The 27,345-nt window shown below is 41.5% G+C and overlaps 3 protein-coding genes across 3 annotated transcripts; 2 read left to right on the forward strand and 1 right to left on the reverse strand.

Moving 5' to 3' along the window:
* Positions 1 to 1,119: 1,119 nt before the first annotated feature.
* LOC308078862 (polyubiquitin-G) lies at positions 1,120 to 2,265 on the reverse strand (the record flags this gene model as incomplete). The annotated part of the gene is made up of 2 exons (XM_080420205.1): positions 1,120 to 1,716; positions 1,762 to 2,265. 2 exons carry the CDS (start codon positions 2,263 to 2,265, stop codon positions 1,120 to 1,122), a joined length of 1,101 nt encoding a protein of 366 aa, XP_080276331.1.
* A 3,378-nt stretch (positions 2,266 to 5,643) lies between these two features.
* On the forward strand, positions 5,644 to 21,170 carry LOC308078863 (hydroperoxide isomerase ALOXE3-like; the record flags this gene model as incomplete). The annotated part of the gene is made up of 11 exons (XM_080420206.1): positions 5,644 to 5,691; positions 9,057 to 9,249; positions 11,257 to 11,429; positions 11,995 to 12,138; positions 12,906 to 13,109; positions 14,031 to 14,117; positions 14,329 to 14,498; positions 19,038 to 19,159; positions 19,589 to 19,689; positions 20,032 to 20,202; positions 20,351 to 21,170. 11 exons carry the CDS (start codon positions 5,644 to 5,646, stop codon positions 20,528 to 20,530), a joined length of 1,593 nt encoding a protein of 530 aa, XP_080276332.1. The 3' UTR covers positions 20,531 to 21,170.
* A 1,039-nt stretch (positions 21,171 to 22,209) lies between these two features.
* On the forward strand, positions 22,210 to 24,735 carry LOC308078864 (conserved oligomeric Golgi complex subunit 3-like; the record flags this gene model as incomplete). Its single annotated transcript, XM_080420207.1, has 1 exon — positions 22,210 to 24,735. One exon carries the CDS (start codon positions 22,210 to 22,212, stop codon positions 24,733 to 24,735), a length of 2,526 nt encoding a protein of 841 aa, XP_080276333.1.
* Between the last annotated feature and the right edge of the window lie 2,610 nt (positions 24,736 to 27,345).

Genomic DNA, 27,345 nt, shown 5'->3' on the forward strand with positions numbered 1-27,345 from the left:
AGTGAACAAAGCCAGCTAACTCCACCCCCCTTTGGTGGAGTTAGCTGGTTTAGCAGAAAGTTTGAGGAGTCAATGGTTAGCTGGTTTTGTAAGAAGTGCCTTTTAATACTTTTTATTGGTTCAATATTTTTTTAAACTAACACACAGACATAAAGGGTGTTCAATGATTTATGAAAAAAAAAGTGAAAAAGCTGAAAATGGAGTTAGCTGGTTTCTGCCAGACAGCGACGATATTAACAATTTGTGTATCATTGTAGGATGGCGTGGCCATTTGTCAAAGTTCATGTACTCTCCATGCACATTGCACAGGCAAATAAGCCAAATGCAATATTACCAGAGCCCTGTTAGTCAGTAAAACCTGCTTCCACCTCTCACGACGAGGACGTAGGGTTGGATTTTAAGAGGCTAAAATGTTTTTAGTTGGGCGCCTAGGTGGTTCACCACGTAGGAGTGCATACCATATGGTCCTTTCCCACAGCTGACCCCGGTATATACGACTGTATGTCATCATATGGTATGTGCTCTGCTCTTACTTCGGTGAGCCACACCAATCGCCCTTTTTCATTTTCTATATTTTAAATGGATTTTTTTCTTTTCCAATACACACTGCACAGTAGTCTATCATGGGGATCTCCTCCCATCCACATGGAGCTTTTCCTTTCCCAGATGGAAAGTAGTTTTTCCCCCCAATATACTGCACATTTACTGTAACTTATTTAATTAGTTTTTCTCCCAATTCAGTCATTTAATTGATTGACCACTGGTCGTGACATCTTTCACCAGGCCCCCTGTCACAAAATAATGTTGTAGACATGATTAAAGTACCTTGATTGTACGCCCTCCGTCATTTTTTGAGTGCTCGGATCTGTCGTCTTTTTCAAGGCCCCCTGTCATGTTGGATTCGTAGCACCTCATGTCATGTGCATTAGCCTACTTAAACCTTTGAGCCATTTAGATATTTTAAACCTCCGTAAGCCATGTTAACCAACATGTATTACGATAGCTGTGTAAAAGAAAAAAGAAAAAAGAAAACTTTAAGATTATAGAATCATTTACTGCTGCCCTCCCTCAGATGAAGAACAAGATGGAGAACTGACAAAATTGATCTTATAGAATCATTCACTGCCCTCCCCTCAGACGCAACACAAGGTGGAGGGTGGATTCTTTCTGGATATTATAGTCTGACAGGGTACGGCCATCTTCCAGTTGTTTGCCAGCAAAGATCAGCCTCTGCTGGTCAGGGGGGATGCCTTCCTTGTCCTGGATTTTAGCCTTGACGTTCTCAATGTTATCACTTGGCTCAACCTCAAGGGTGATGGTCTTACCAGTGAGGGTCTTGACGAAGATCTGCATGCCTCCCCTCAGACGGAGCACAAGGTGGAGGGTGGACTCCTTCTGGATATTATAGTCTGACAGGGTACGGCCATCTTCCAGTTGTTTGCCAGCAAAGATCAGCCTCTGCTGGTCAGGGGGGATTCCTTCCTTGTCCTGGATTTTAGCCTTCACGTTCTCAATGTTATCACTTGGCTCAACCTCAAGGGTGATGGTCTTACCAGTGAGGGTCTTGACGAAGATCTGCATGCCTCCCCTCAGACGGAGCACAAGGTGGAGGGTGGACTCCTTCTGGATATTATAGTCTGACAGGGTACGGCCATCTTCCAGTTGTTTGCCAGCAAAGATCAGCCTCTGCTGGTCAGGGGGGATTCCTTCCTTGTCCTGGATTTTAGCCTTGACATTCTCAATGTTATCGCTTGGCTCGACCTCAAGGGTGATGGTCTTACCAGTGAGGGTCTTGACGAAGATCTGCATTCCTCCCCTCAGACGGAGCACAAGGTGGAGGGTGGACTCCTTCTGGATATTATAGTCTGACAGGGTACGGCCATCTTCCAGTTGTTTGCCAGCAAAGATCAGCCTCTGCTGGTCAGGGGGGATTCCTTCCTTGTCCTGGATTTTAGCCTTGACGTTCTCAATGTTATCGCTTGGCTCGACCTCAAGGGTGATGGTCTTACCAGTGAGGGTCTTGACGAAGATCTGCATGCCTCCCCTCAGACGGAGCACAAGGTGGAGGGTGGACTCCTTCTGGATATTATAGTCTGACAGGGTACGGCCATCTTCCAGTTGTTTGCCAGCAAAGATCAGCCTCTGCTGGTCAGGGGGGATTCCTTCCTTGTCCTGGATTTTAGCCTTGACGTTCTCAATGTTATCACTTGGCTCAACCTCAAGGGTGATGGTCTTACCAGTGAGGGTCTTGACGAAGATCTGCATGCCTCCCCTCAGACGGAGCACAAGGTGGAGGGTGGACTCCTTCTGGATATTATAGTCTGACAGGGTACGGCCATCTTCCAGTTGTTTGCCAGCAAAGATCAGCCTCTGCTGGTCAGGGGGGATTCCTTCCTTGTCCTGGATTTTAGCCTTGACATTCTCAATGTTATCGCTTGGCTCGACCTCCAGGGTAATGGTCTTGCCAGTAAGGGTCTTCACAAAAATCTGCATCTTTGGACAATTTCAGTATTACGTTGAACAAAAGCTATATGATCGTATTTTGAAATCACCTTCTTAGTATTGTCTCGGACGAACTCTGCAAACTGTAAAGCTCTCTTTTATGTTGGGGCTTGCCGGTGACATCACAGTTCTGACCTCACATTGTGACATAGGGGCATTGTCTCCAAAATTAGAAATTCGAGTGCACTTGTTGTCGGAGTACTTATTGCAAGTACCTGTTATCAGAGTACTTGATGGCCTCTGTATGACATCAGTCATCTATGGCGTCAGTACAGTGGGATCAGGCATCTCCATATTTGAGCAAAATGGGGACACACACGCATGCATGGACGCACGCACGCTGTGAATTATTGGACTTTTTTTTTTTTTACATTACAGGTTTTATTTACAGGTTTGTACATTAATTACATGCAATCCATTTCATCCATGATATCTCACAAGTTTTCTTCACTTGTTTAATTTATCCTGCACCATTTTTATACTTAAAAAAAATATTAAATGTTTATCTACAATGTGTTGGTCCCAGTAATATTTGTAGTTAAAAGTGTACTGAAGTGGCATGGTTACGCTATTGAACGTTGTGGTTCCTTTTCTTCCTTTTCTTTTCTATTATAATATCCTTTTTATTTTATTTATCTCTAGCTAATCTTGTTTTATCTCATTTCCATGTTGTAATATTTTTCTGTCTTTTATGCTGTAAAACAGTTTGTAAACAAAAACCTGACACTATTATAATGAAACAATCCATGTTTCTTGAGTGCACACACACACACACACACACACACACACACACACACACACACACACACACACACACACACACACACACATATAGATTCTTGCTCTACGTGATAGAATGCCGAATTTTCTGCAACATAGGAATGCAAAATGTTTTACTGAATGAAAACAATTATTTGCTTAAGTAGATAAAATACAGTGTTACCCAGGCTTACCTTTTTAATAATGTGCAAGTAAATGTGTGTGTCTGTGTGTGTGTGTGTGTGTGTGTGTGTGTGTGTGTGTGTGTGTGTGTGTGTGTGTGTGTGTGTGTGTGTGTGTGTGTGTGTGTGTGTGTGTGCGTGCGTGCGTGCGTGCGTGCGTGCGTGCGTGTGCATGCGTGCGTGTGTGCGCGCGTGTGTGTGTCCTGCCCTACACTCTAGGAATTGTCTTATCAGTGTTATTGTAACTAGTTTCTGTCCCCTAGCTCTCTCTCTCTCTCCCTCATTATTCATCTTGCATTCTCTCTCTCCTTGTCATGTAATTTGAGCGGAGTTGATACTTGAGCTTATAGTAAAATAATTCTTCATTTTATAAGTGTGCTGTGCTTTGGAGTAAGCAATTCGAGGTAAGAATGATATATTTTCCTAAAATTTGGATTCTGTGGTCGGGTAGGACCACTGCTGGTTGACAAGTGGTATTGCATAAAGCTCAAAACACAATTCATCTTCTTCCCAAATGAGCTTTCTGTAGGCTATTAGCTCAACAGTAGAAACCCGGGTTAGAATCTGCTTTAAGTTGTTTTTTATTTAGGAAAATTTGGCTTGATCCCATTCATTTGGAACTTGAATTGATTAAACTAAGTTGTAAATACAGTGCGATAGTAGTAGTTGAAGAATTATTAGAATTATCAGAGGAGAGGTAGTAATAATATCAGTAGTTGGTGGTAGTAGTATTAGTTATAGATTGTACTGTAAAGTAGCAGTAGGGGTTGTAGTACAGCTGATGATGATAGTACTAACAGTCAAAAGTAGAAAACGAAAATGAAATGAAAAATGAAAATAACAGATCTACAAGCTCACCATGCAGTGCAATGAGATGCATTGTGATTTCATAGATCTGCTATTTCCGCTATTTGTCATACAGTGAAATACAGTAGCCTATATAAGGCGTAAAATGGTTAACATGCAATAGAATGTGCTACGAATTAAATAAAAGTGCTCAGATGAAGTATGGAATAATTAAATTAGGTGTTAATTAAAGTAAGTAATGATAGAGTAAAACTGAGACAAAAACCGGCATAGGGAATAAAGAAAGGATGTAATAAAACAGGGAGAGTAAAAGGGGAAACATAACTGAAGTCTATTTATTCCATAAGGTCAGAGATGGGAATGATGCATGAGCGTATTATTTCATCTTTCATCAGGCACATCATGGTCATTGTGGACTCCTTTCAAGATTGAATGTTAATCGGGGCACGGACAGCCGAGTGGTTAGCCATGCACTTAGACCAGTGGTTCTCAAACTTTTTCATGTCAAGGACCCCCCATCTCAAAAATATTTTGTGCCAGGGATTTTTCAAAAATAACAGATCTACAAGCTCATATGAGCTTGTAGATCTGCTATTTTTGAATAGCCAAAGTATAAAATATGGTTAAAGTGGTTAAAATGATTGTGATACTATATTAGCAAATTTTGCTGGGGACCCCCTGGTACCCAAGGACTCGTGGGGGTCCCCGGACCCCACTTTGAGAACCAATGACTTAGATCTATACTGAGAAAAACTGACCTGTACTTGTGACCTTGTAGATTGACTATTTTTGGCGAATGTTCAAGTGGTTATGGCAATATGGCATGTACCAGGGCTCTGATGCCTGACAGCGAGTCCCGAGTTCGATTGCAGAGCCCGGCTGACCTTTGGTTGCATGTAACTCCCCGACTCTCCCTCCCTGTTTCCTGTCTCTCTTCACTGTGAACTATCAATAAAGGCAGGAAAAGCCCCAAAAATATCGATAATAAAAAAAAAGATTGATCTTTAATTTACCATCATCCCACATCCCAGTCCTCATTCATTAAGTCACTCAACCGTTTCAACTGTTTCTGGCCCATTATAGTCCATTGGTTCATGTCCCTATTTCTGTTCATTTCATCCAGCTGTTTTTTTTTTTTACTGATGAAAGGAAACAGTTCAAACGATAATGCAAAAATAATTGCGATCAGGCGATGATGCGATAATTGTGACAGGCCTATAGCAACAGGGAGTATGCAGTGCATGGATCAAAGACCATAATGGACCACGTTCCTGGGACCTATAGTGCCCTGGAATGTCTCGTGCCTCGACTATAAATTCCTTCCTGCTGGAACATAACCTTCTAAGGTGCAATAATTGGCCAACGGGGAGGTTGTCTCTGGGGTGGTATGAGGATGAAAGGGGTGAGCAGTGAACTGTCCTCTTTCCGGAAAATGGTTGTGGTGAGTGTTTTATCCTCCCGCGTGTCACTCTGTGGAAGACTCCATATATTGTGAGGTTTGAATTCCATGTATTGAGCAGAATGTAATGGAACTGGAAAGTCCATCCTAAGACCCTGCCCAGAACATCATTATACTGCATTGTACATCATTATTATCAACCAGCTACAGTCTCTGTGTATGTATGGGTTGACATCCTTGTAGAGAACATACAGTAGTCCTTTTCAAATTTGCCCACATAGATGGAGGCAGTAGATGGCGGTAGAGCTCCTTCCTTGGCTCCTTTAACTCCTTTAATTTGTTTTCATATGGTCTGTTCAAAATCAAAGACATTGTTTTTGAGGAAAAGGCCGACAAGTGAAGTGATGAACCTGTTGGATGGGATAGTATTGTATTCATGCACTGCTGTAGTGTGACTGTGTGTGGCTTCATTGTGAGGTCTGTTGATAACCTGATAACCCGATGAAGGCCTGTGTACCAAAACATTGTCTCCCAATAAATAGTTTTTCATTGCAAGTTAAGAGGACAGTGTGCAGGGGACCTTTTTTCTAGATACTCATCTACAAATTTGGAGAGACACTACAAAAGAGAATTGTTGCCTGACACTGTAGTGTCATGTTGTCATTTCCTTTCCTATATCTAGAAACACATCAGCACTGAACTCTCTCCCTCTTCATTGGCGGATGACCTCTATGCCACCCTGACACCCTACAACAAAACTTCATTTAATGGTAATAATTATGAGCTTTATTACCCAGCCCACAGCAGTGTGGGTTATCAGTCCTGTCTGTCTGTTTGTACAGTATGTGCGTTTGTTTCTTTTATATTTTATTAATGTGTTTCTAAACTTTTAGATAGGAGAGTGTAGAAACAGGAAACCAAGGGCAGAGAGAGGAGAGACATGACGGGAGTTTCAAGTCCTCGCCACTCACAAGGAGCATAATGGTCTGTGCACTAGCTTGCAGAGCCACCCGTCATGGATGGATTATCATGAAACATAGTGAGAAGATGTGGAATAATCAATCCATCAATAAAACTTTATTTGTATAGCTCAATTCAGACAACCAGTGCTGTTCAATGTGCTTCACAGGGGGGAAAAAAGTAAAAAATAAGAAAAGCAGAGATGCATATAGAAAATGCTTTTAAAAACATAATAATACAAATAATTTAAAAGAACAAGTAAAACAGGAAGAGAAATGCAGCAATCTAAGTGAAAGCAATGCAAAACATACAGTATGTGTTTTAAGATTTCTTTAAAAATGTCCACAGTTTCCAAGACCCGCAGATCCCCCGGCAGGCTGTTCCAAAGCATGGGACCATAATAGCTAAAAGCTGCTTCTCCATATTGTTTTGTATTAGCCTCTGGGATTTGTAGGAGACCAGCGATAGAGGATCTAAGGGCCCTGCCGGGCACGTACTTAGGACGTGCCTGCAGCATGTTGGTACAGGCTGCCTGCACTTTTTAAAATGTGTGTGTGTGTGTGTGTGTGTGGGTGTGTGTGTGTGTGTGTGTGTGTGTGTGTGTGTGTGTGTGTGTGTGTGTGTGTGTGCGTGTGTGTGTGTGTGTGTGAGTGCGTCCGTGCGTGTGCGCGCGCATGCTTGCGTATATACAATTTTATATAATTTATATTTATATCATTTATTCTCTCTGTCAGCTGTCATGGTGGTCAAATACAGCGTCCAGGTTTACCAGAGAGATTTATTCTTGACCGGAGACACACACCATACCTACATCCAATTAACTGGAACTAGGGGCTCCAGTCATAAAGTTAGACTGGCTGACTGGTCGGTAAGTGGTCGGCAAGTGGTATGATATGCATGTCTACCTTGGGTTTAGCAATAATAGACTACTACTATAAGTGATGGTGGTTACAATGATAATGCCAGCTGTAGTATAGAGGAGCTAGTTATAGTAATATATATCTATATATATACTGGAATGTATCCATTTGATTATGTACTTTTATGAACAGGCTTAAAAACCAGGCACGTTTGCCTAAAGAGCACTGTTCTGTTTTTGGTCAGAACATGAAAAATACATGAAAAAGAACATGGTTTAACCGATTCCTTAGCTTTTTTCTTTTACTATTAAAACATGGCTGTCGTTAGCAGTCAAACATTTCATTATCATGACATGTGTTGAGCTACGACAAGCATGAATCAATGCTTCTGTTTCATTGCTGAAAACATTTTGTGCACCCCGGGGTTGGATCCATACCACTTTTGATCAGGACTGCAGAGTCTCTCCCTTTACACCATCCTGCCTCTACCCTTATCAGTACTGTCTTTGTGTCTGAACTAACAGCTATTTACTTATTTTCTTTCTTCTTCTTTTTTTTTTTTTTTTACTTTGCAGCATGGTTCTTGTCTGTGCACTCACTTGGACAATGCTGTTTGTACTGTAAGTCGCTCTGGATGAGAGCATCTGTTTAGCACCTGAAATGTACATTTTAACTGTCTGTAACATACAGTTTTCCAGAGCCCTGACAAATGCCTGCTGTTGCTCACCGTGTAAAGCACAAGAAACGGTGAGTTCCACTTTTTGTGCGATACAAAGTTATAAATCATTACTGCTCGAGCCCCAAGCTGGCACCCACACACTCTCTATAGTGGTTATGTTCTACCAGCAAGGAATATTCATTCATTTCTCCAATTTTTTAATAATTATAACAAATCCATGCCAGCATAGTTATTAGTCACTTCAGTTATGCAACATAACCCAGCAAGCACAGTCAGGACCCGGACCAATCAGTGACGTCTCGATTGGGGCTAGATCAAGTCAAACCAAGACAAGTCAGATCTGGCCCAGAATATCACCTGATTTCAACCAAAATTAATCCTGACCACAAAAACGTCACTTCCAGGACGTCATCTAAACACATTTCTCATCACCCAAAATTGCTGTCCAAATGTCCATATGATGTCCCGGTGATGACGTCCTGTAAATGACGTAAAGATCATCCCCATATGGGCTGTGATCTGGCCTAGTCCTGAACGTCACCGGGGTGATGACCGGGCATCATCATAACGTCATCATGACGTCATTGTGCTTGCTGGGAAGGTGTTGTTCTGTAGTTACCACCACCAATAGCATGTAAAATATTTGTAATTCTCTCCATAACAACACAAAGATGTTTTTCTTGCCTTCTTCCCAGTGGTGTAAAGTAACTAAGTACATTTACTCAAATATTGTACTTAAGTACAGTTTTGCGACGCATTGTGAGCTTGTAGATCTGCTATTTTCAAAAGATTTTTAAACTTGTGAAACAGGACATTCTGAATAATGAGTACTTTTACTTTTAGTACTTACGTATATTTTGATGACAATACTTTTCCCATGCACTCTCTTTTCCTCCCCCCTCTCCCAGGTAGAGGAGTGGGAGGTGACTTGTCCACACAGCCTGGGTGTCCTTCTCTTTGTCTCATTGGACGCTCCTCCGTCCATCACTGCCTGGTACTGCTCCAGGGTCGCCGTGACGACGCCAGAGGGCAGGACCTCGGTCTTCCCCTGCCACCGATTCGTGGACGGCGGCCGCACACTCACCCTGCGCGATGCAATAGGTTGGTGGCGGCGTGAAAGAATGAATACATTCAAAATAAACAATCAATAAAACCTTTCTCTCATTCTTTCTTTTACTCCATTCATTCTTCCATATTGTAGAATGCAAAATAACAATCACGAACCAATTTCTTTGAGTGGAAAAAAGCATTTAAATTGCCCTCAAATTCTTCAAGTGGGAATATAATGGTGTTCTATGATCTATGAACAGAGCAGGTCACTGCTTTTGTTACTCTTTAATTACTCGGCTCTCTCCTCTTATTATAACCGAATGTATTTATCTTCTCACTGTGTATTGCTGTTTCCATTTTCCCTCCAATGTCTCTCTCTTTCCATTGTAACCCAACATGTACATAACCAAATGCCACTCTCTCTGTCTCCGTTTACATTTAACCATTAAGGTGACGGTCTCTCTCTCCCTCTCTCTTTCCATTATAATCCAGTCTCTCGCCCTCACTCTCTGTTTCCATTATGACACAATGTTTATCTTTTTCTCTATAGCTTGCTCTCTCTGCCTTTATCCTTCTATACTCCTCTTAATCCATAGCTCTCTCATATTTCTTTAATTGGTAGGTGACACCAATAAAACTCTATCCTAGATTGTGCTAAATAGCATAATCTTTGTAGTGACACTACAAAGATTGAGCAGGTGGATGTTCAATGATTATCTGACAATTATATTTAGAATGACTCAGCAGGTTGGGGAAGTAATTGGCAACTTGTGGCTGATTTTTACTTTGTCAAGCCACCCTCTTTCTTGACTCAAGTGTTGCTTGAGAGGGACAATTATTTTCGACTGAAAAGTGACTAGCTTCAAAGTATTATAGACTTTATCCATGGGTGATTTAAGATGAATGCAGCTGTAGAATATTTGTAGCCTATGTCATTTTAATACAATCTTGTGTCTGTGTTTGACAGAGGAAGAATCGGTAACTTCCGGTTTCTGCCACAGTGTTCTGGTTTCTTGTCATATGCTGTGATCTGCAATATGGCAGCAGATAGTGTTTAAAGAATCCAATGTCATACTGAATAAATCATGTAGTATAACACAGTTAAAAACACACTTAAGAGTAGATTGCATGTTATGTGTCAATACAAAGCTTGTTTGTTTCTGTTTTCCTGAACAGGATGCCGTCTTCATCAGTGTAGATACTGTAGCATACAGTATGTACTAGTACGGCAGCAGATATAAACTGGAACAAACATATGACACCCTTGGGAAACACGGAAGTTGTCGGACTGCAGTTATGCACATCAAATGTTAAATATGAATTAAATGACATGTATATTTTTGTTCTATTTCTTAAAGCCAAGTTAATATTTGAGGACATGAGGCCTGAACTACTGGAGCAAAGAATGAATGAGCTAGCATATCGACGTGAAGTCTACAGGTATCCATCCTTCCATCCATCCATCCATCTATCCATTAATCCATTCATCCATCCATCCATCCGTCCATCCAGCCATCCAGCCATCCATCATGTTGTCTCTCCTCTAGGTGGAGTAACTACGCAGATGGCCTCCCGGAGTCGATACGTACGGATGGATTCTTATCTCTTCCTCGTGAAGTGCAGTTCTCCATCAGCAAAGCCACACAGCTGATTTTAACTGTTGGAGAAGCGTAAGTTGTAAAAGTGGTGTTCATGGAAGTAGTGGTGATTATAGATCTAGTAGCAGTAGTGTTGGTGGTGGTGGTAGTGGTGGTGGTAGTATTAATAACAGTGTCAGTGATAGATGCACTGGTGGTATTAGCAGTTGTACAGGAGGTAGATAGGTAGTAGTTGTTGTAACTGTTATTTCTCTCCATGCAGTCTAGCAGAGTTGGGTCTAGAGGGACTCCTATGTGAAGAACATCCCTGGTCTTCTATGGAAGAAATCCACCAAGTTTTCACAGAGAAGAAAACTGGTGCAAATAGTAAGTTATATTTCTGGTTAAACCCTTTGGTCTAAAACAGCAACAACAACAACTTAACAAAGGTCTCCCTTCCCCACCATATTCTATCTTCCAGAATACCTAGAGAAACATTGGAAGGAGGACTGTTTTTTTGGCCACCAGTTTCTGAATGGAGTGAACCCCATGTTGATCAGGAGGTGCTCACAGATACCCCCAAACTTCCCCGTTACTGACGACATGCTCCGACTCTCACTACAGAGAGGGGTCAGCCTTCAAGACGAGATTGAGGTAATACTTCTTCTACTCAGTGGTGGAGTGGAAAAAGTACTACAATGTTTTCAAATGTATAAAATGTATAAAAATCCTTTGAAAATAGCAGATCTGTAGATCGGCTATTTTCAAAAGTTTATATAGGGCTGTAGTGGTTTTGTAATAATAATCAAAATCGACAAAGTAACTAGTAACTAAAGATTTCAAATAAGTAGTGGAGTATGAAAGTGCAATATTTGCCTCTGAGATGTAGTGGAGTAGAAGTAAAAGTATTGCAAACTGTAAATACTCTAGTAAAGCAAAAGTACCTCAGAATTGTACTTTCCACCACTGCTTCTACTGCTACTACAGTATAACTACTACAGTACTGCCACTACAACTACTAATAATGATAATATGAGTAGTAGTGATACTATTACTACTACTGCTTCAGGTATTACTAACTACTAAATATACTACTGATGCTGTCAGCACTATCACTATTGTTATTACAACTACCGCTATTACTGTGACTACAACTTATTCTGTCTGTCTGCTCAAGCTTCTTAAAACTACATTATTTTCCTACTGTATGTCCAAACAGAGAGGGAACATCTTTCTGGTTGACTACGAGAGGTTGGATGGACTGACGCCCAATGTCATCAATGGCAAACAGCAGTACCTGTCTTCTCCACTAGTACTACTCTACCTGACTCCTCAAGACCAGCTAGTGCCCATTGCTATACAGGTACTATAGTGGTAGTAGTAGTAGTAGTAGTAGTAGTAGTAGTAGTAGTAGTAGTAGTAGTAGTAGTAGCAGCAGTGGTATGGTAGCATTTACTCAAGTGCTGTACTTACGTACAATTTTGAGGTACTTTTACTTTACTTGAGTACTTCCAATTGTCTATACTTTTACTTCTATTCCACTACATCTCAGAGGCAAATATTGTACTTTTACTCCACTACAATTATTTGAAAACTTGAGTTACTAGTTACTTTGCGGATATAAATTATTATGTTATAAAACATAAATTAACCACTTTAGCCCTATTTTATACATAGGCTATTTGAAAGTAGCCGATCTACAAGCTCACAACGCGTCTCATCGCGACGCGTTGTGAGCTTGTAGATCAGCTATTTTCAAACATTTTAGTACTTTTACTTTTGGTACTTAAAGTACATTTTGATACCAATACTTTTGTACTTTTACTCAAGTAAATTTTGAATTCCGGACTTTTACTTGCAACAGAGTACTTCTACATTGCAGTATTGATACGTTTACTTAAGTAAAACATTGACTTTTTCCACCACTAAGTAGTAGTAGTAGTAGTAGTAGTAGTAGTGCTGGTGGTGGTGGTATCAGTAACACCAGCAGTAGCATTCACAACAGTAATAATGCACCCCTCTCTCTCTCTCTCTCTCTCTCTCTCTCTCTCTCTCTCTCTCTCTCTCTCTCTCTCTCTCTCTCTCTCTCTCTCTCTCTCTCTCTCTCTCTCTCTCTCTCTTTCCCTCCAGTTACATCAGGAGCCCTCAGAGGACAATCCCATATTCCTCCCATCTGACTCACAGTATGACTGGATATTAGCCAAAATATTTGTCCGGGCGGCTGACTTTGCTGAGCATGAATTAAACGTCCACTTTCTTCGAACCCATCTGTTATCCGAGGTCTTTGCCATGGCCACGCTGAGGAACCTCCCCACAGTCCACCCGCTGTACAAGGTACAGTAGTGAGTGGCTCAAGGTTCAATGTGCTCATGCTCTGCATGACATTTGTATTGTTACGTCCATAATAGGTGGTCTGGGGGGGTTAAGGGACAAGGATGAGACAAAATAAAATACAACTAAAAGCCTAACCACTGAACAATGAAAATAGCTTCTCTAAACAAAAACAAAACCTACTACACCCAACTATAAAAACAGAAATACAGGGTGTGGCACTCACACCTAACCAAGTGTGTTTAACATAAAATAACTATGTGATGAAATGTAAAGGGCACCCCAAATGTTACGAAAAGCAAAAGAGAACGCTCACACACTGTGGGCTCCAGTGTCAGAATTCTTTATTGCACCCGAGTGCTGCTGTGACGTTTCAGGCTTTCTCCCCTTCCTCATACTGAGCCCCAAATCTTACCCATGTTTCCCTGATAGAAACAGAACATAACTTAGCTTAACAGAAGTTAACACAATAACATGCCTGAATTTAACACAAAAAAACACAAAAGGTCTTAACACTTACGCATGGCTGTCCCTCAGGATTTGTCAAAAGTGAAAAGTGTCTGAATGAAGGTGCACAGGAGTATTTATTGGAGGTAATTGGAGATGATTGGAGGAATGAAGATTAGGGAACCAATCAGGTACTGAGGCGGAGTTGATGGATTATGGAATGATTGATGAGTGATGGGCTGGACCTGGGTTTGAAGAAAGAGGTAGAAAACAGTAGAGGGAGGGAAAAACTGACAACACAAGAGCATGCCGTAATGCATACACGTAACACTTATACTTCAAGCTTCTCAACAGTGTGCATCTATCTATAAAGTCTACAAATCTTTCCGTATGACTTGCTGTCTGTTATTTGCTTACAGTATCTCTTGTACTTATTTGTGTGCTACAGTATTTTTCATAATTTCCTTCTCCCTTTAGCTGCTTATTCCTCATTTCCGCTACACTCTGGAGATCGACACACTGGCCCGATCGCTGCTCATTTCGGACACTGGAACATTCACTGAGGTATTTATTAATCTAAAAGTCCAAGATTGGAGTCACTTTAACCCCATTGATTTTAGTGAGACTGCAGCCTTTTCTATAGTGCCATCCTTAGGCCAAAACGTCCACTTGCACTCTTAAAATCGAATAGACAGATTCCCATGAAACGTATATCATAATACTGTATCAACATAAACACAATGATACAAGTATATATTGTTTCCTGTGTTTATAGTACACAGCAGCTGGTGGTCCAGGTACTTTGTCTTTCATGAGAAAGGCAGCGGCTGGGTTAACATACAGGTCAATATGTCTCCCTGATGACATAACGGACAGAGGACTGGATTCTGTACCCAACTTCTACTACCGAGATGATGGGCTAAGACTCTGGAACATCATATACAGGTACACTAGAAGTGTTAGCAGTAGTAGTAGTAGTAGTAGTAGTAGTAGTAGTAGTAGTAGTGGAACTGGTGGTAGTGGTACCACCAGTACTTTTCAGTACTTTTACTTCTACTCCACTACAGGAAAATATTGTACTTTTACTCCACCACAATTATATGAAAACTTTAGAAAAGTTACTTTGTAGATTTTGATTATTATTACAAAACACACTAATCACTTCAGCCCTATATATATTGCGGCCATTTGAAAATAGCAGATCTACAAGCTCACAATGCGTCGCAATGCGATGTGCCAATACAATAATTTTGATGCCAATACTTTTGTACTTTTAGTACATTTTGAATTCCGGACTTTTACTTGTAACAGAGTATTTTAGTGCAGCGGCTAAAAGCAATATTTTGGGAGAATCGTTCACTTGGTGATACAAGCGTGAAACTTGGTACAGATCATCTTTAGAGGTCATTTATCGATTTTTTTAATCGAGCCACTTGAAAATCAAAGATGGTGGCCATTTTTCAAGATGGCCGACATCTTAGTGGGCAGTTAAGTGATATGATGGTTTATTTGGTGATACAAGCATGAAAATTGGCATGAGCAGTCTCTGTGGGTCACTTGACAATAGGCCACCCACAGCTACTTGAAATTTCAAGATGGCGGCCATTTTTCAAGATGGCCAACACTTTAGTGGAGCAATTAAGTTATATAATGGTTTATTTGGTGATACAAGCATGAACATTGGCATGAGCAGTCTCTGTGGGTCACTTGACAATAGGCCACCCACAGCTACTTGAAATTTCAAGATGGCGGCCATTTTTCAAGATGGCCAACACTTTAGTGGAGCAATTAAGTTATATAATGGTTTATTTGGTGATACAAGCATTACATTTGGCATGAGCAGTCTCTAAGGGTTGCTTGACAAGAAAACACTCCCAGCCACTTTACATTTCTATTTTCAAGATGGCCGCCCCCTGGATCCTCAAAAGATACATTTTCTCATAGAAATGTATGTTTTTTTTTCATTAACTCTTTGACTGCGGACGACGCGATAACGCGTCAAGTGCTACTTTGTCCAGTTGGCCGTCGACGCGCTCGACGCGCTGGACGCGCGTTCATTGTTTAATCTCTGATTGCGCTATGCTGCTTAATATTCAATGTTATTCTCGAGTTCCACTTACTTCACGGACATCTGCATCCGGTTTCATGGCCTGGATTCCGTTTCCGGTTTTTGATTTTTTTCCCCAGTCATTTTCGTCCAAAATAGGTAAATAAACGGGTTTTCACACGGTATAACGGACAAACGGACAGCTTCTCTTCTATAATCTATGGTCTGGGTGACGATCAGTCATCGCCGTCGTGTCTCACAACGTAATTTTCGCTGATCAAAACAATCTGGGTGACGTCACATCCGTTTTCATGTTTTTCCTTGTCTAATCTATGAAGAAGGGTGAGAGAGACCCAACGACATGATCTAGCTGTCATGTGCTGCTCTCTGGTGGCGGATTTGTGCTGGGTCTTTACATTATGTGTCCTTAAATTATTTTCATGAGAAAAATTCAAAATAAAAAAATAAAAAAACACGAAAATTGCTGGCACTGGGGGAGTACTTTATGAAAATACTCTGGCAGTCAAAGAGTTAAGGATGATTATACGATTATTATTATTATGCTAAAGAACAACTTTTAACACATCACAATATAGTTGTGTTGATTTGTTGATCATAGATAGATTAGATAAGAGTGAATATCTGCACTACCAGGGCACACTGGTGATATATCACTGCTGTTAAACTCAGAGTGGGGTTCAATGTCAGCTAATTGAAAGTTGGTATCCCAAATGCTGTCTAATTTACCCCAAAACAGTTAGATAGCCGCACCTGAATTGACAGGTTGTGCCAGCACGGGAGAGCCGAGCCAAGGTTAATGGGGTTTTAGTTAACCGGATGGTGTACAGATCGCTCAGGATTTAAATGGCATTGGATGAACGATCGAACTAAGTGTAGGGTTAAGGCACGAACTTAGTTGTATCCCATACATCAAAGTGCTTGGTAAAAGGTGGTAAAAGGATAAACCCTCGGCCTCTGCCTATGCTGCAGACATGGCAGAAGCCATCATAACAGTTGTGAAAACTAACTGGGACAGATGTTTAATTTGTCAGCAGGTCACCAAGGAAAAACTCATTCAGCCGAGTTTATTCAACAGAGAGCACGATCGTACTGGTTATGATACCATTGCAAGAAATGTTCCATTATTTCATAAGATCAATGCTCTGCCTATCTTACTTAGTCCAACCCGACTAGATGAAGGTGATGGCATAGAAAGCACATCGACAAGAAACAGAGCAAAATATAATTCAAGCTGTAAACTTAGGTTCAACAACACAGAGCTGGAAAGGGCCCAAAAGAGAGCATCTACATCTGCTGAAGACACTGAAGATACCAAAGATATCCATGTCAAGAGGCCAAGAAGATCTAATGTATGACCGGTCCAGCGATGTCACAACTGTGAACGAGGCCAGGCTTGATCTCTTTGCCAGAAAGCAAAGACAATATGACTTGATCCCACCAACTCAAGCAGCACTCAAAGAGCATGCCAAACATGCTTCTTATGAGGCTGGATACGTGTGGGGACAGGCATTGAAGCGACATCCACAAATGCCGAGCCCATCTGACTGGCGATGGGTGGAACAGGACGAGAAGTGGAAAGTCTTCTGGACTCCACTTCCACCTATTGCGGAGAGTTGTTGGGAGTTGACCAAATGTGAGTGCTCCAAGGCATGTACTGGAAGGTGTAACTGCTTCAGATATGGACTCAGTTTCACATGCCTATGTAGTTGCCCCTGCTAGAACCTATTTGCATGTTTATTTTGCCAGAGTTATTCCCTGTTGTCCTCTGTGTTTTCAAGTGGAGGCCTATGGCTCGGCTTCCCCTCGTCACATCGACGCATCATGTTTTACTTTTTATCTAGTCTATTACTGTGTAATTTTCAGTTGTTACTTTGTAACATTGCTTCCACTGCCTTCCACTGCCATATCTAACAGTGAAGCACATTTTCAGTTTAGTTCCTTAGTATCGTTTGTCATGGTTCCGTGGCTATTGCCATTCAGTATTAGCCATTACTCATAATTTTGGAGCACTGTCCGTTCAGCACCACAACTGTGCTTATCAGCACCACAACTGTGCTAATTTATTCATCTTATTTTTTGTATCCCCACCCCTTAGTATTTATTTGACACATGTAATGGCTGTTAGTTTAAAAAAAACAATATATATATATATATATATATATATATATATATATATATATATATATATATATATATATATATATATATCCTCCCTTGTGACTGTTACCTTGTCGTGGTAAGGGAGCTTGTTTAGGCCTACCTCAGTGAACCCTGAGAGCTATGCCGGTGGGAGGCAACTCCTGACAGGTCTTACCAAACTGGACAGGTCGTGGGCGAGGAGTCAGACAAAACACAGTCAAACAACCTCTCTTGACAGAGCTTTTTGAGGAACCCAATACATTTCTATGAGAAAAGGTATCATTTAAAGATTGACATCTTGAAATTTCAAGTGGCTGTGGGCGGTTTCTTGTCAAATGACCTTTTGAGACGGCTCATGGCAATTTTCATGCTTGTATCACCAACTAAATGATTTCTTAAGCTTAACTAGTCCACTAAGGTGGTGGCCATCTTGAAAAATGGCCGCCATCTTGACATTTCAAGTAGCTGTGGGTGGCTTATTGTCAAGTGACCCACAGAGACTGCTCATGCCAATTTTCATGCTTGTATCACCAAATGAACCATTATATAACTTAAATGCTCCACTAAAGTGTTGGCCATCTTGAAAAATGGCCGCCATCTTGAAATTTCAAGTAGCTGTGGGTAGCCTATTGTCAAGTGACCCACAGAGACTGCTCATGCCAATTTTCATGCTTGTATCACCAAATAAACCATCATATCACTTAACTGCCCACTAAGATATCGGCCATCTTGAAAAATGGCCGCCATCTTGGATTTTTGAGTGGCTCGATTAAAAAAGTCAAAGAGTTGACCTAAAGGAATGTTCATGCCAATTTTCACGCTTGTATCACAAAGTGAACGATTGTTCCTACTATCTGCTCTACTATTTCTACATTGCAGTATTGATACTTTTACTTAAGTAAAACATGTGAGTACTTTTGCCACCACTGTATATCCTTGCTTGTTCACAGGTGGTTCTATTTTTATTGGTGGCATAGCCTCCCTTTTTATGTTTTTTTTTTTGCTTTGTTCTCCTTTGTTTATGTATTGATTGTGTTGCTGTGTAGGGACCTGTTTTTTTATATGGTTATTTGTTATTTTGTGTTGTTCTGCCCTTTGGGCTGTTGTATTGTAAAAACTAAAGTGTCCAAAATCCAATAAAATACTAATCACACAACAACAAAAAATCACAAGTAGGACATCATGAGAGACCTTGTTTAAATCTCTGCCACTTTAAGCAGATAGCATCAACTGAAATAAAACAATGTACTAAACTCAGCATTGTGATTGGCTGGCAGGTATGTTGAGGGCGTGGTCAGCTACTATTATCATGACAATTATGCCGTCATCAGGGATTCCGAACTTCAGAGCTGGATTAATGAGATTCTCGTGTTTGGACGACTTACGGATGACAACAAAGGTCCACCACCATTTTTTGTTCTTCTTCCTTGTTTGCTTGTTTAGATGTAGGGGTTAGGAGTTAGGATAGGAGTATGAAACAACAATATCAGCATAAGTAACACATATTAGCATTATACAAGCCTAATTTATAATGTACGGTGGCCTATATTGTCACAATAACATTTTCCATAAGAACAACATCCCTGTGAAATGTAATTAAAATCTTATTCTTTTAATCTTAAAGCCACAATACCAAAGTTTTAAGTGCAATGTAATGATGGTGTTAAGCCCCATTTTGAACCTAAACAGCAGGGGGTGATCTGAAAACGTTCCCTACACATTGTCCGTATGTTCTTATCTGGACTTCAGTATTTTCCTTCTTATGCTGTCATGTGTGGTCTTGTTCTTGTGTGAACATAATGGTATATTATTCTGTCTCATCTCTCAGGTTTTCCTAAGTCATTCAGTTGTGTTGATGAGCTGTCATACTTCATCACCATGGTGATCTTCACAGCATCGGCACAGCACGCCGCGGTCAACAATGGTCAGGTACCGTATGTTACCCCACAATTCTAAGAGATAAACATTTCCCTTGTGTAGGGTATACACATCAGTTCCTGTTTTCACATTGATGACCCTGATACACTCAAATAGTCAAACACATGTGTGTACACACACACACACACACACACCCCCCCACACACACACACACACGCACACGCACACGCGCACACACACACACACACACACACACACACACACACACACACACACACACACACACACACACACACACACACACACACACACACACACACACACTTTATATAAGTTGTTAATTTACAATTAAATTATTTCTATTTTTAATATTATATATTTCTTCCTGTCCAGTTTGACTATTACGGCTTTATGCCCAACGCTCCCTTGTCGCTGCAGTCCCCTCCTCCTGCCACCAAGGGTCGGTGTTCTGAAAACACTCTCCTCGCTACCTTACCAGATGTCAACGTCACGGCTCACGGCCTCGCCACAGTCTACCTCCTCAGCAGGACACCTAGAGATTATGTAATTATTTAACTATTTAGCTAGACGAGGCATCCCAATTATCTCTCTACATTCTGTCATCTCTCTCTCTCTCCCCCCTCTCTCTTTGTTATATTTTAAACTGTCTTTCTACCTCCTCTCCATAATGCATTGTCTCTCTACCTCTCAGGTACCACTAGGGGGCCACACTGAGCAACATTTTTCTGAGAAAATCCCTCTGGAAAGATTGGATGAATTTCGAAAAGAATTGAAAATCCTTGGACTCGAAATCCGGACTAGAAATGTCCATTTGTCTCTCCCTTACAATTACCTGAACCCTGCAAACATTGAAAACAGTGTAGCACGTTGAAATGGCTATCAATAGCTATCTACGGTAGAAGAATCAGTAGTGGTAGCCCATGGGCTCTTTAATTGGCCACTTAATGAAAAGTTACATTTGTACCAATATTATACATTATCTCCGCTGCTTTCTAATTACAGTATTAAAATAAAACCTTGTAACATATTATATACTGTATCTTGTTGGTCAACCGGAAGTCATTACTGCCCACTTTGAAGTTGCTGTATCAATTTAGATCCCTAAGGTTCAATAATGGTCTAACCTCGTCTAAATGGCCAGGTTTCGCTTCATTTAAAGAGGACAGCAGAGACAGTAAATTGAGGATAGAGACCAGGAGAATGTGCAACACGGGTCTCCACCTATAGACTCAAAAAGGGGAAGTTGTCATTATACAGTTGATGCACTATCTGGTCAGCTACCAGGGCCAGGGTGCCCTTGTAGTAATGCTTGTTGGCAGGGATGTTGTGTATTCACTGTATCCAAACAGTTTGGTCCAAATTCAATTCATTAATGTAATTAAATATAAATTTTGTGTGGATCCATCTGACAATTTTTGTTGGTTTATAGGACTACTAGACCTTCAATTCTTATTTTTAGTTTTTCTTTATTTATTTCCCTTTAATTGCAACACACTAGAAAAGCAGACACCTGCTAACATGCTAATTCATGAAACATTTTATCATACAGGGCAGATATTTCAACTGAATGCCCAAATTGTTGAAAGCTTGGGTATAAATGCATGTATGAATTGTTATGTTTATGTTTTTTCTAATGGAATACACTTTTTAAAGTTTTGCAAGCTGAATGGCTGTTGTGAATTAAATTAAAACATTTGAAATGTGCAGTGCTTTATTGTGAAAATGTATTACTTAAAAGTGAGTTTTAAAAACTAGATCAATGAGAATTGATTTTGAAAATCCTAATTCAGACAGAAATGTCATTATAAGAAACCAACGGCTGCAGTGTAAATGGTGCATTTTTATATACTTTTATCCAAAGCGCTTTACAATGTGCATTACATTCACCAATTCTCACACACATTCAGTCACCGATGGCAGAAGAAACCATGCAAGGCACCAACCTGCTCATAGAGAGCAATTAGGGGTTAAGTGTCTTGCCCAAGAACAGCACACACACTCCAGGAGGAGCGGGGATCAGGTGCGCGCGCGCGCACACACACACACACACACACACACACACACACACACACACACACACACACACACACACACACACACACACACACACACACACACACACACACACACAGTGTGCGGGGGAAGTCAAGCACTGGGGTGGTAAAGACCCTGGTCCGTGCTTATGAGCTGAAACTGCTCTTCAACAGATTTGTTCCTCATTCCCCAGGACCTCAGCAGCTGATCATCACAACTAGCCAGGTGAGGGAGCAGGTCTCACAAACCCTGAGTCTGATAATGAGTACTGCACTCATTCCAGGAATCTCTATATGTCTGTCTGTCTGTCTCTCTCTCAATCGGCTTCGCTGAGTGGTTAAAACACTTGCCCAGCATGGACATCGCTGAACTGACCCAAGTTTGCACATGCGCATGTCTTCATAATTTGATATGCCAAATATGGAGATGACTGACATCATAAAGATGATTGACGTCATAGACTTGCCTCCAGCCAGTTTGATAATGGGTACTGCACTAGTTAGGCTTAAGACTAGAATGGTGCATCCAGTGCAGCACATACCTCCATTAGAGAATCCCTTGGTTGCTGCTGATGTTGGTGGCGCTGTCAGGAGAGATGATTGCGTCTATAGATCGTCAGCTTCGGATGAAACGAGTGAAAAACTTTTATTGTGGGATCAACGTGACAATGCAATAGCCCCCCTCACAGAGAAGCAATCAGACTCCATCCTTGAAATTCAGACTGCTGCTGAGACACTCTCAATTCCCTCAGAGTTGCCAGTTGAGGACTTGTGTAGTTTTCTGTCATGTTCTTTAAAGTCACAATTCACAACTGTGCCAGGCTCAACAGAAGATGTTCTGCACAAGGGATTCCAAATGCTTGATATGGAGAATGACAGGATAAAAACTACACAACAGATGTCTTCTTGGTTTTCCAAGCTAGAGTCGCAAATGGACCAGGTTGAGGCAGAGAAATACAGGAAAACCAGAGACCATCTAAATTGCTACCAGGAGCAATGTGATTCTATTTTGAAATGTGTCAATGCTGCCCTGGAACATCTGCAGTCCCTTCAGAAGCAGTACCTGCTTGTATCTAATGAGACAGGAACCCTGCATGAGGCATTTCAGCAACTGCTTAAAGAGCAGACAGAGCTTGTTGGCCTGGCAGATACTATACAGCACAAACTGTCGCACCTTGATGAGTTGGAAACCATAAACACACAATTGAATTCACCCATGTTATCTGTAAATAGTGAAGGTTTTAGACCAATGCTGTCAAAGTTGCATGACTGCATTGAGTATGTTTCCTCCCATCCAAACTTCAAAGACTACCCGGTTTATATGCTCAAGTTTAAACAATGCATTTCTAAAGCTTCGCTTTTAATGAAGAGCCACATTGTGAACACCATGCAGAATCTCACCAGCCAGTTAACTAAAAAGGATCCGTTGGGCTTGGCCAATGTAGACGATGCCTTTACACTATACTATGCCAAGTTTAGAGTTGCTGCGCCCAAAGTTAGATCTCTCATTGAACACATAGAGGAGCGGGCTGAGAAGATCCCAGAGTACTATCAACTCCTAGACGAGATACACCAGTGCTACCTGGACCACAGAGAACAGCTGCTCAGTCCCAGCATCACGACCACCATTACTGAACTGACTAGCCAAAACAACAAAGACCATTGTGCAGTGGTGCGCAGCAGCTGCGCCCTCATGGTTCACGTCTGCCAGGATGAGCACCAGCTGTACAAAGAGTTCTTCTCTAAACTTACACCCAAGCTAGATGAACGGTTAGAAAAGTTGTGTTCGTCCCTGTACGATGTCCTCCGACCACTAATCGTCCACGTGATCCACCTGGAGACGCTCTCTGAGCTCTGCTGCATCCTCAGGGACGAGATGCTGGAAGACCACGTACACGACGACGCTTGTCAGCTGGGCGCCTTTGAAGCGGTGCTGAAGCAGATGCTGGAGGATGTCCAGGAGAGACTCGTCTACAGGACTCACATTTACATTCAGACCGATATCTCTGGCTACAACCCTGCTCCAGGGGACCTGGCCTACCCGGAGAAGCTGGAGACGATGGAGAGAATCTCTCGGAGCTTAAGGGAAGAGCAGATGAAGCTGGTGTCGCATGATTCTTCGTTCTCTGATGTACAGCTTGAAGGCCTGGTAGACAGGAGAAACAGTAATGCTGGAATAATAAAGGCCATTTCTCCCGTTGACCTGCATGGCATGTGGTACCCTACAGTCAGAAGAACACTGTTTTGTCTATCCAAGCTCTACAGGTGTGTAGATAGGGTAGTCTTCCGGGGGTTATCTCAAGAAGCCTTATCTGGCTGTATACGGTCACTGCTTAAAGCCTCCGATATCATCGTTAAAAACAAAACCCAAGTAGATGGGCAACTGTTCCTGATCAAACACCTGCTCATAATCCGCCTACAGATTGCCCCCTACCACACTGATTGTGCCGTCAAAGAAATCTCACTGGACCTAAAGAAAACACGAAATGCAGCCTTAAAAATACTAAACCCGAGGGCTGTCACCAGATTATTTAGATTAAACAGTCACAACGCCATACTTGAATTCCTGTTAGACGGAAGACTGGAGATAAAGGAGCCCTGCATTGACTCCAAGAAGGATGTGGACGAGCACCTCAAGTTCAGCTGTGAGCAGTTCATCCAGCAGCAGACTCAGATCTTGGTGGGGAACCTTCAGGAGTTTCTCACCCAGGTGGAAGATCTGAAAACCATAGCGATCAAGGGAGGTCTTTCATACAATCTCTCCCAGCAACCTTGGGCACAGCCAGCTAAAATCAATGATATAGTGATGTCTACCTACCGGACGATGAAGAGCAAGCTGCCAGCCACTTTACAGAGCATGTCCTTGTACCTGGCTAACAGAGACACAGAGTTCCTTCTTTTCAAGCCTCTACAGAATAACATCCAGCAGGTATTCCAGCGACTCCATGCCTTGCTTCAGGAGGAATACAGCAGAGAAGACCTTCAAATAATTGCATGTCCCGCAACAGAACAGATTAACCTGCTGCTATCTGCGAATAAATAGCCTCCGGGCTCGTTGTGACTGTGGACGAGTTCCTTCACAGGATAGTGGGGCTGGCTGTGACCCCAGCCTTGCCCATGATGCCAAGAGGTGTGTGTGTGTGTGTGTGTGTGTGTGTGTGTGTGTGTGTGTGTGTGTGTGTGTGTGTGTGTGTGTGTGTGTGTGTGTGTGTGTGTGTGTGTGTGTGTGTGTGCGCGCGCGCGTGTGACCAGTCCACAATCTGGACTGGGCACTATGACACAGCAAAGTCTGACACAAGCCCAAAGACTCCCGGAAGAAACTTCCCCTCAGCCTTCCTCAGTAAAAACTTCATTTTAAATATTGCAGCATTAAGCACTTAATTGCCTTATATAGACGATATATATATATTATATTATACAAACCCATTATAACTTCAAACTCCATTTTTAACATGTTAGATTCATCAAAAACACCCGTCCTTGGTTCTGGTGACTCACCCTGCCCTCCTAATACGCGAGGGGGCCGTGTTTTTTCAATAACATTTTTCAATTATTTTTGGGCGGTGTAGCCGCCCCTATAAGTGGGGTTGGGACACCTCATTAGTATTAGTTTCCTGCACTGTGATTGGCCCATTAGTGGGCCACTAGCTGTACTGTGATTGGTTGACTCTATTGGCTGACTCTATTCAGGAAGTGAGCTTCCATCACTATGATGACCACTGTGATGACCACACCGCCCACTTCACACTGGGTGTGATTTTTAATATTTTTTTTGGAAAAGGAAAAAAATTAAATACAATAAAAAGAAAAAAGAAAAAAAAATGAAAAAAGTAATCGAAAAAACACGGCCCGCTCATGTATTAGGAGGGCAGGGTGAGTCAGCAGAACCAAGGATGGGTGTTTTTGATGAATCTAACAGGTTAAAAATCGAGTTTGAAGTTATAATGGGGTTGTATAGGAAGGGGGCGTGTCTGATAAAATGATTATCAAATATCTAAATATTAAATCAAGCAACTTAAAAACTGCCTGGGGGGTTCACAAAAGCCTGAGTAGACGATAAAATGACCCAAAGTTTTTTTGAAAGTGAAATATCCCTTTAAGTTCTGCAATGTGCACATGTTGAATGTCTGCCAAAATGTTCTAGACCAATGCACTTGAGGTCTGCAGGAGCATGTTCCTCGATGCCTCTGTGGTGTTGATAAACACATTGGTGCAATGTGTTTATCAACTTGGAGACCAGTGTGTGGGATATTTCTCCATTTGGTAAGCGTTAGGCCATAGACCGCCATAACTCTCAGAACTAACAAATATTATACAAAATGTGGCAGGGTGGCTGACAGTCTGGCTGGAGTGGAAAGAAAACCGGCCTTTTAAACTTCCTCCAGAAGGCTGGAACCAAAATCACTCACTCAAGCCAAGCACATCTCCAGCCCTTCACACAAACACGCGCGCACACACACACACACACACACACACACACACACACACACACACACACACACACACACACACACACACACACACACACACACACACACACACACACACACACACACACAATTTCATAAATAAATACAGCAATAGTTTGCTCTAAACTCTTGAGGTTCTTTGAAAAGTCGTTATTGTAATAGGACCCTCTATAAAAGCAGAGGTTAATGATATTGTTCTTTTTCAATTCAAAAAGCTTCGCCTGTGTTTTATATTATTTATTTTAGAACAGATAATTGATCTAATTAATTGATGCCATTGTCTTTCTTACCTTATCTATTGAAATGAAGTAGAATAATTCTACATAGTCCAGGTGATTTGCCTTGTAGGCTAAACCTAATCTTAGAGTAATCTTAGAGTTGGCTATTCATCACCCAAACTGATAGATCAACTTGATTATTGGGATCAGCGTTGTTCACCACTTATGTATATTTCCACCAGAAGAGGGCAGTGTAGGACTGCTTGTTGAACCAAACAAAGCTACTTATATCCAGTGTTTTCAAAACCAGTGAACCACAAACATGAATTACATTTACGAGTTGTTTAATCTTACATGCTTACTCTAGTCAAATAACTATCCAACAATATGATGTAGTTTATGTTTTCCATAACTTGTTTAAATCCATTTAATAAATTAATAAATAATAATTTAGCTGCTTTTCACCCGGAAATTGATTGATTTAAAAAAAAAAAATTATGGCCAAATTGACTGCAATGCAATGATATAATGTAAGCCAGTGGGTGGGTGACAGCAGTCTCAGTTGGATCACACATCACCATAAACCTCTATAGTATCTAAACATCTAAACAACCTGCTCCTGTTGCTGTATGATTGTGTGATCAATAAGCTACTGCAGGAGTGCAGCAGAGAGGCTAATCTCTTCAGGTGATTGGGATTGCTCTCGACTTGTATATTTCAGTAGCAGTGCGAGATCTCCAGGGTGATTGATTGCTATTGTATGCAGCCCTCGAGCATCAAGAGCCACGGCTGGCTGGTCCACAGGTGTCCCAGAAGTCAATTCTGTATGTACAAGTGCTCCCACAAATCCTGAATAGAAATAACGTTACACATTCCAATAAACCTCCCCATCAATAGGCCTCTCTCTCCCTCTCCCTCTCTCTCTGCACGCACGCACACAGTATGTGTTTTTTAGATTTGTGTTCC

This window comes from Gymnoscopelus braueri (genome assembly GCF_963280865.1).
Source record: "Gymnoscopelus braueri genome assembly, chromosome: 22".
Taxonomy (NCBI): Eukaryota; Metazoa; Chordata; class Actinopteri; order Myctophiformes; family Myctophidae; genus Gymnoscopelus; species Gymnoscopelus braueri.